The 10,659-nt window shown below is 34.5% G+C and overlaps 1 protein-coding gene across 1 annotated transcript in view; it reads left to right on the top strand.

Moving 5' to 3' along the window:
• The first annotated feature begins 3,883 nt into the window (after positions 1-3,883).
• Positions 3,884-10,659, top strand: part of LOC149775958 (snRNA-activating protein complex subunit 1-like) — a 47,373-nt gene continuing 40,597 nt past the window's right edge. The window contains exon 1 of the mRNA XM_089940920.1: positions 3,884-4,129. Within this exon, the coding sequence (XP_089797046.1) occupies positions 3,932-4,129 (198 nt within the window). The 5' untranslated portion in view covers positions 3,884-3,931. The remainder of the gene's footprint in view (positions 4,130-10,659) is intronic.

Below are 10,659 nucleotides of genomic sequence, written 5' to 3'. Positions count from 1 at the left end.
CTGTTTCCTCCAGCCTTCATATTCTCTACGCTTCACCCCTTCCTGGACTTCCTAGTCCTTTATTCTGAACTCGTCACTCCTTTTTTTTGGACTTCCATCTTCGGACTGTTCCATTTCTCCCCAGAAAGCTATTCCTTAAAGGACAAAATTACCCCTAAATATCTGCATGTACCACTTTATGCATGTACATAAATTCCCTCATTTACGTTACTCAGAAGCATACTAGCTATCTACGCTGCATACATTCTGAACTAATCCGATCACCCTCGCTTCACAGCGACATGCCATAATTAACACATTAGCGTTATATCTAACGTTACCGTATCTATTTAGCTAAGCTACCAAATGCTCGATTACTACTTCATAAATTCACAAAATTCTAGCACACAGCAATCCCTAACTTACAAGATTATTTAAACATTTCAAGATCAGATATAAATATGCGATTATCGTTTAATCACGACAATCAAACTCGTCCTAACAGACAAAGGAAATTATTTCATATAACCCAAGAAATCCTACACATACTTGGATAGTATGCAATTGTAGATTCTATCAATAAAATAGTAGCTGTAAATATAAAGAGATAAATTGCATAACAGCTCTAGCATCAACATATTTCCATGAAATTGAATAAACGATACATAATATAAATCCCAGTCATATCAAGTACATCTGCACAAACAAACAATCAAAAACTAGAAAATTACGTGGAAAATTAAAATTACGTACCTTAATGATGTTCTCTCTCAGAAATTGTGCGTCCTAGCACTAAACCCTGTCTTTTCTTACAAGACAGCCACCTGATCCCCTTTTCTTGTTTAACAAGGAAAGCACTATTCTTTTTAGGCGTCCTCGGAGATAACGTTCACCTGTCAGGAATTTTAAGACTAATGAATTTCGACTAAGGTCGTCACTTTAAATTCGCATTATTTTCTAAGTGTACGCCTTAATTTACTCCAGCCAACCGTAAGCAGCGGCTCCTAATTTTTTCCCTAAGATAACCACTTCTTCCGTCAGATCTCAGACATCATAGAATCTGTGAAGTACGGGGCATATCAATTTCCCTTTGAAAAATGATAATTTGACATTGGTTCCTATCAAGCGGTTATGGTTGGTAGCTCAAATGTTTACTTTCTCAGGACAGACTTTCAAGTTTTAACACTGAGATGGGGGGGGGGGGAGAAAAAGAAAAAAGGTCGAAGTGACCCTTCACAAAGACTTGTCTGGCTTAAATGTGATAACATTTTAACGCTCAATGCATTCAGCTTTAAGGTCCTGTACAATTCAAAATTCGACACTTTACATGGGTACCAAATGGTTGTTCCTAAGTCATATGGACAGGAATTCTTAGTCTAGACCATACAACTCCAGAGTTTAATTTAGGGTTCAATAGGATTAAACACAAGGTCTTAAATTGCTTTTATTGGCCGAAGTTTAAAAGTGATGTTTCTAAATATTGTAGATGTTGTCACACATGTCAAATGGTAGTAACATCTAATCAGAAGATATCTAATGCTCATCTGCAACCTATTCCTGCATCTGACGAACCATTTAGCAGAATATTCGTGGCAGTTCTTTACCTAAGACCAAGTCAGGCAACAAATCCTAGTTGACTTACACACGACGTGAGCATCCATAAGATTTCCAGAAGCATGTTCTTTGAGGAATAATGAAATTAAAACCATAATTAAAGCTTTGATCAATGTGCTTTTACGCGTTTTTGGCCTTCCCAAATCTGTCCAGTCTGATCAAGGATTATATTTTATGTCTGGAATTTTCCAGTAATTTAAGTATGAATCAGGCATCCAACGCTCTAAGTCCTCTCTCTGTGACCCCAAATGTCAAGGATTTCATTTAACTTTGAACAATATAATGCAGTCATATTGCGTAACAACTTGGGTGGGTGGGTGTTATGCTCAAGTTATCCAAATGGTTCATTTATCAGTTCTTTATTACGACAAGGTCCGAAACAAATAGTGCGATAATTTCTCACACCTGATTTAACCTTTCCTATTGCCATTGATTTGTATATAACACTAATTGGTTAATGATCCTTAGCAATAATGTGGCAAAGCTTGCCTTCTTCTTCTTGATACTGACCGCTCCGTTGGCCAAGGTGGTTAGAGCATCGCCACGGATGTGGGAGGCCGCGGGTTTGAACCCCGGCAAAGTCACACCAAAGGCTTATAAAAATGGACTTAGCATCTGCCTCTCTTGGCGCTCAACATTAAGAGGTTAGTGTTATGAATGGTTGGCCTGGGGTCAGGATAATATGACCGGGTGGGACATGCTGATAAATATCTACGACGTGATGCCCCTGTGCTAGACATCACTATAAACTACCAAACTGCAGATTCATAGCGATATGACTGGAAACTTGTTAAAGCTACGATACAAATCCAAATCTCACACATACACACACTTTTTATATATATTTATTCTTGTTGGCATCGCTGATGACATCAGAGTAGACAAGTTATACATATGCATTGTTTCAATTGCCTGACATTTTCATTTGGTGATCTTCACGTTCAATGAAATCTGCTTCATATGGGCAAACTCTATTGAGAAACAGAACAGCAGTGACTGACCTAAACATACAAAAGACGCACACACCCATTGATACATATACTCACCATTCCTTGTGTAATGCTCAACTGTGTGGAAACCACATTGTAAAGACCTAATAAATAAGATAGAGTTGGTTCAGAGGAGAGCTGCTAGATTCACCACAAATAAATATTGTAACACTAGCAGTGTCAGTGCAATGCTGAACCATCTCCAGTAGGAATCACTCGAATCAAGGCGAACCAAGGCCCGGCTGACCATTTTGTACAAGGTATTGAACAATTTAGTAGACATACCAGTAGACAAGTATCTGACCCTAGCGAATAGCCATACTAGGACAAAAACCACAGGAAGAAGTTCCGATTAAAATCAGCATCAACATTTGTTTAAAGTTCAGATTATTCCCGCGTGCAATAGGTACTTGGAACAAATTACGGTCAATAATTGCAGAAGCTGTATCTCACAAGCTGAGCTTTCCAAAATCACATTCTAATGAAATAGACAGCTACAAGTAAGACCTATTGATTATCAAGGCTATGCCGGTTGAGTTTCATTATCTCATCGCCGCTTCGTACGGTAGCCGGATTGGCCTGAGTATGAAAGGACGAAAACGTACACTGGCACTGTTTACTTATTTCTGCCTTTCATATCATTACTCTTCTGAACTTCCTACTGCTACCGTCTTTACTTGATCTTTGAAGACACACCACCAGTTGCTCAAAAGTCAAGTGTGACTGTGTCAACGTATTTATCGATAGATAGGTGCATAAATATTTACATCGATATATGGAATCCTCGTCCTTCTATCCTTCCACCTCCTGTTATATTTCATTAAATTAGAGTACTCATTTAATAATTTGCATATGCTGTTAATTAACAATAAACCATATAAATGTCATGATAATGGCTGTATATAAAAAGTATAAATTCTAAAACTTATAAGTAATTTCAGAATCTAATTTCAGTCTCTTTTAAAACTCACGTAAATTAATGAAGTAGAAAACGTCAAATCATGTTGTGCTTTATTTCTACAGCTTTACCTTCAGACTGGCGCACAAAACTGAAAACTCTTCATATTTTCCATCAAGTACATTAAGTACATTGTTTACATAATTCCAAGTACTGATAATAGATTTAGTTGTAGTTTTATTGTCACTATGCTTGCCACTGAACAAAACAAATGTATAAAAAGGTGGGGTTGAGGTGAGCTCCTCTTCAACGTTCTCTTTCGTCAAGGTACACACGGATCTAACCCGGTATAAGTTGCAATTTCTCAAGAAAGACCATAACAATTCGGGATTCCAAATCGTGTCGTTATTCCAAGTTTTCCCCAAACATCATCTGCAATCTGCAATTAAAAATGCCTCCTAAAAATTATATACCAGCAAAAATGGTTGTTTACCAACCAGTAGCCGGTGTTAAAGTGGATTTTGAGACTCTGCTTGAGCGTTTTACCGAAACTGGGACAGTAAGGTATGAAAAATTTGCAGAAATCTGGCGGAACATGAAAATGAATCAATACTGTGCAGGCCGTCAAAATGATAGAGAAGTCCGCGAGGTAATCATCCGTTGTTTGGCTTGTCTGTTAAGGCAGGCTGTTTATTCAGTAATTCTTAATCTGTTTCTTCAAGACTGTAAAAGAAAAGATCCAATATGTCTAAGAATTATGTGCTATTTGCCTGGATTGTGTGCATTTTGCATGGGAGTTCTTATAATGTGGGGACAACTCCGACCGAAATTCCAAGACAACTCTGCCCAATTTTCACACGGGTAAAATACAGTTATGGGAATGAAAACAAAGTAATATAGCATAAATTTAAATAATGGAGTAAATACCTGTTTTGTACAATTGTTGTATTTGTTTATCCATTGATAATATGAAAATTAATGTCGGTGGTGTCAAGTAATGGAAGCTAAACATGAATATAATATAGTAAGATATATTATACTTAGTCCTATAGTCTAAGACGCCTCCCCTGATATTTTTTTTATTTTGGGGTCGCCGTCTTACTGCCTAAATAATGGAGTTGTGCAGTGTATTCCTAGGTTGACTAATTCTGAAATGAGAATTAAAATTTTCAGGAATATCTTACACATTTAGCAGCGGCATATTGTTGCATTTCTTCAGGTTCAAGTCATATTGCTTTAGACGAACTTTACTTTCTCTGATGTCTTTTTTTAATAAATTCAAATTCTGACAGTAGCAAATGGATGTGTTTTGAGATAATGTTGACCTACACTTCAGGTTTCTGGAATGCGATGGAAGCCAGGAATCAGTTAAAAGGATGATAAGTATCTTGAATTAAATGAAGCTATCTAAACTCTTTCTTCTGTAGCAATATATTTGTATTCATTTCATTAAAGAAACCTACTTCAACTTAATCCTATTTGGCATTCCCATTCAGAGTAAGTAAAGTCTACCATAAACAATATAACTTTAAATTGTAGAAAAGTGTCAGTATGTGCTGCCAAGTGCGTGATATATTCCTGAAAATTAGACATCTTGTTCTGATGTTAGTCAAGCTAGGAACACACTACGCACTTCCATTATTTAGGCAGTAAGCTGGCAACCCAGAAACAAATTCAGGGTTGATGTCTTACATTATATGACTCTACCATACATGCCAAGCTTTCTGGAACCAAATCAGGGAGATTTGTGTTCAAAATCAGGGAGATTGGGTCCAAATCAGGGAGATTAGCATAACGACTATTTTTCAAATAAGTTTAAGTGTGAAAGGAATATTTTCTATCAAATCTGTTAGCGGACATTTTGATATAGCACCAGAAGTTTTTAAATAACCCCATAAGTAGTTGTGGGAATATACGTTAATATTTATGTTTGGTGATACGCCCCGATGGAATGCCCTGCATACTGTACAACAGCAAAGGCCAGTGATATTCTGATTGTGATGTGTCTCCTTCCACTGCTATATTGCTCCATATGAACAATTGAAGTTCAGAATATAATTCTCAATGGGGACAAATTACTCGAATTGATGGAAAAGGCAGAGAACAGTACAAATGTAATAACTTGATCGATGGATTACGGTAGTAGTGAACAGTGTAATGAATGCTGTTTTAGCTGGAAATAGCTATGTTTGGCAGTTTTTTATTTTGGGGAGATCTTGTTGGCAAATCGGTAGATCAAAAGATGGGATTGAAAATCAAAAGACTCCTGGACAATTCAGGAGCCTTGGCATGTATGGACTCAACTGTACTGTGATAACACATATATATATGAAATGTATTTAGTCAAGGAAACTTCATGGAACTAAGCATAATTGTGTTTTTAAAAATTCTTATTGACTTCAGTTAGGACATATTTTATTTATTAATTTTATTTTTCTAAGTTTGATTTAAAATATTTAGTTACAGTAACAAAGATGACTAGAAATGAACCCAGATTTACAGAAACTAGGCACTACGTACATGCAATATAGAGATTATAGATGTTAATTATATATATATATATATATATATATATATATATATATATATATATATATATATATATATATATATATACCAATCCAAGTTTACTTTTGTCTTCAGCAGTCATGAGTAATTATTATTAGTACATCTTGTTATTCTTTAAATTTAGAATTCATCTGAAACAGCATTTGCAGGAATAGGCACTCACTTTTGTATTTTTATTTAAAAATATTGAGAATACTTGCATACCATCTACAAATTAACAAGGTGACTAGGTTCATAATCTGTACCCCCCCATGCTAATTATCTCAACCAGCAGCATGTTCAGCAAAAAAGATACATTCCAGATGTGTTCCACTTATATAATGACCGCTTTTACCCAAGTTTCTATGTTGATTTATATCTTGTCTACTTTGGTCAGTTTGAAAGCTGCACTGGTGATGTGTCACATGGTGAAATATATTACACTGAACTCACATTGGTGGTTATTGCATGTTCCAGTCCAGGTTAAACAATATCCAACAATGAGAAGTTAATGTAGCTTATTCTCTGCATGACAAACAGGAAGTATTGGTAAAGCAACAGAGAAACTTTGCACAGATGTCATTAATTGATATGTAAAGTAATTAAATACAGATACTCTTAGTGTACGGCTGCATAAATCATTCATAATTTGTACAAATTTGCACTATTGGAGAACTGATGTGCGAGAACTTAGCAAATTAGTTTTTAGTCCTGCATATGAAAATGTGCCAGGCAAAGTATACCATTTTCATTTAACCCTTCTTGTCACAGCATCTGTTTTTCAGGTAATCAGCTGTTTACATATCTGGGTTCAAGAGTGACGTGAATGGCTGTTTAAGTAAATTTGATTGGCACATTGTGCCCTGGAATAAGCATTATGATGTAGTGCGAACCCTCCATCATGAAAGATTTACAGATGTGTATTTAAAATATGGAATACCCAGAAAACCTCAGATGTGTGATTCCCAGCATGGTTCATCTTCTGATTATGTCTTCATTTGGCAAATACTGGCTGATGATATTGATGATGACAATAATTTTTAAAGTTTAGAAGTATATCTAACAGATTATTAGAGCTGGGAAAGTGTTATTAGAGATACCATTTAGTGATTTTGAGCCTGAAAATTGTGTTAAATACGAGTCAGATGTACATATTTGATGTCCAAAAATAGATAGCATGATGGTCAGTCTCCTTTTTAGTGGTATTTTGAAATTAAATGTTAAAAAGGGCAGAATACTAAGCTTAATCAAAATATCAACATAGCATATCAACATGGACTTTTTACTAAATGACTTCTTATGATGTCTAGTTGGTTCTAAATGAAAATTGTACCACTGCCATCCAATATGGATGCAACAGTGACCATCATAAAAATATTATCATTACTTCATCTAAATGAATGAATTGACATCCGATATACCCACCACAGCAGCTAATTTGAAAATCTTGTTATTGCTGAAGAATATCCTAGAAAGTTTAAACACTCAGCTGTTAAAAGGAATCGGTGATCTCATCTTGAATTCATGGATATTCCTTTTGAGGATCTCTTGTTTGTGGCATATTTTTAAAACAAAACTGGAAGGATGTACCAATGCAACAGTGCTGTACTTTTCTTTAACAAGCAGTAATATTTACGGGACCCTTTTGCTGATAATAAACAAGTTGGTCTTATTTATCTTTAACAATTGCTCAGAGTTGTGCTTGGAGCCAAGTTAATTCAGCGTTGGGTATGAGTTGTCCTAAACCTGGGTAAAATTGTCTTTGGTCTGAGGGAAAAGATTGAGAATTGACAATATTAATAGAGCAAAGAAGGTAAATGATAACCAAAGCAGGGCCAGGAACAGGATTGGGGGTTGTAGGAAATTAGGCTCCATTGAATTACATAAAATAATTCTTCCCTTTGGCAGTGGTCCCTGGTAATTTTGGCCTACTTGTCCTATCCTGTCCATGAGGTTATAATAACAACAATAATAATACTAACTTCATTTACAGGAACTATTCTACGTTGAGGTCTTCTTTTATATACAGTACATTCAGTATGACAGGAACAAAATTGACCCGACACTAAAGAATTGAGTAACCTTATTCTGAAAATCAAAGAAAGTTTCAACCCCATAACATATGCACAAGCATCACTGAGCACATGCATAAACATATATAAAGTATCATATTGTATTGAAAAATTCATCTGTAAAAAAGACAGGGAAAAGTAAGAGGTATTTATTAAACATCAAATTGTTTAACTCTTTTAAGATTGCTTGTGTTAGAAACATTGATTACAAAATAAAGAAATGCCAGAAACTTGCCTATAGTCAATGGGAACGTTGTTACATACTTGTGGACCAGTATATTAAAAGCTATTTTAAAACTATGTATATTGTAATTTTTACTTCTGACAAATGTTAAATTTGGTTTATCATTAGCATCTCTTCGGTGAAAGATAATGCATAGACGGAATGACTTTAATGAGTATAAATGTCATTCTGTTTAATATTCTTTGATGTATCAGTAAAAATTATGTGAAATTCATTGCATCCTGAAAATTGTCTACACACTGATGTTGAATTAGATGACATGCGGTTTTTTGGAGACTTAATGGTTGTGTTATAGTTGAATTAGAGGCATTAACCCAAATTACATTTCTTTTGGGGTTTAGTTTACATATCTCTTGCTTGAAAAGATTTAGGTCAAGAAATTTAAATAGATACTTTTTGTACTTTGGTAAATAAAGTATAAAATCCAACAAATGCAATGATTTTTTTCAAGACTTTCAAATAGATACTCTTTCTTGGGCATTTCTGTATGGGTGGATTTCATTTGAGTGAGGAGGACAGTTGTTATATGAGAACACTAAGGATAGACTCCTTATAGTATCATTCAACAAGTGAGTGTGAGAAAAAAGATAAAACCTATCAATGTATGTTTGTATTACCAGTACAGCAGCATTGTATAAGACAGTCTTGTGTATCAAAAAATCGTGTCCAGCATTGTGCGTCGTCAAGAAGTGTATTTGTTAAAATGCTTTCAGTATCTAGAAAATCAATGGAATCATCTCATTGTTCATGCTTGATTATGGCAGTAGATCACAAAATTCAGAGTAGCATGATTTGGATATTATTTTTAATATTATTGTAGTATCATTTATTTTACTGTGGCTAAATTTTAATGGTTTTGTTTTTAAAAGAAATACTTTTTGTGGGTATTTAAATTCATGTTGTTGTCATAGGTTGCATATAAGTAGATACATGTACTTCATTTCATGGTTGGACCTCTACAGATCTTCATTTTATGTCATTATTACTAGTGTCTGAATACCATATATCTTTTCTCATTTCTCTGTTAATACTTATCTCACTTATCGATTTAATGCAATGATTGGAAATAACAGCTGCTGGATACCTTAAAGTTGTATGTACATTGAAACGTTATGAAAAGCTAGATCATTCTTTTTTCACAGGGTTTAAGTAAAACAAACACATGTAAAAGCTAATATTTTATTGCTAGATTACATTATTACCACTGATTATCAAATACTAGTAGCTATGTTAATCACAAGGAATGAAACACAGTAAGAAAATGGGTTTCAGTGGGTCATCATCATACATAGCTATAAAAAAAATTGTCTTTAAATTCATGGTTCAGAGCAACAACAGAAATAATGAAAATTGGTCCCTCACAAAAATTTCTGATACATCAATAGTAGGTGTTGTTACCTTCTCTGCTAATCAACTCTGATTTTTATGTACTCACCCATTTTTAATGGGAGATTCATTTAATATAGGGTGGATTTGCTCAATCTTGTGACCTGGATTAAATGTTGCATCTGTCAAAGTTAAATGACATTAGTTTTATATTTTTAAAAAGTGAGACAAAGTTTCTGTTGAGTAACACTAGACTCAATTCTAGGAGCTTGTGAATAATACAAATGTCAATTCTTAGATTTTCATTTTGTGTAATATCAGACTTAATTCTGAGCTCTGTCTTGTGAGTAATACCAGATTCAATTCTGTTCTTTTGTATTATGAGTAATACTAGACTAAATTCTAGGAGTTTCTTATGAGTAATGACAGGGTCAGTTCTGGGGTTTTTCTTCTGCTTTGAAACATTAAGTTCTGAGAACTTCCTTTTTAGTAATAACAGACTCAGCTCTGAGAGCTTTCTTAAGAGTAAAACCAGAATTAATTCATAGACCTGTCTTATTAATTAAACCAATAATCGATTCTGAGAACATCCTTATGAGTAAAACAATAAATTCTGAGAACTTCTTTATGAGTAATAATAGACTCAATTCTGAGAACATCCTAATGAAAAAATAATTCAGAGAACTTCCTTATGAGTTATACCAGACTCAGTTTGGAGAACTTCCTTATGGGTAATACCAGACTCAGTTCTGAGAACTTCCCTATGAGTAAGGATTTCCTTGTGAGTAATACCAGACTCAATTCTGAGAACCTTCTATTGAGTAATACCAGACTCAGTACTGAGAATTTCCTTAATAAAATCAATGAATTCTGAGAACTTCCTTTTGAGTAATATCAGACTAAGGTTTAAGATTGTTCTTATATAACCAAGGGCTCAAAAATCAACTGTACACTTAAGTGTTAAAGGTTTCAACAACCTTTGCACTCTTT

Source organism: Sinohyriopsis cumingii, chromosome 18 (genome assembly GCF_028554795.1).
Source record: "Sinohyriopsis cumingii isolate HCF-2022 chromosome 18, ASM2855479v2, whole genome shotgun sequence".
NCBI classification, from domain to species: domain Eukaryota; kingdom Metazoa; phylum Mollusca; class Bivalvia; order Unionida; family Unionidae; genus Sinohyriopsis; species Sinohyriopsis cumingii.
This window is presented reverse-complemented; position numbering and strand designations above follow the sequence as displayed.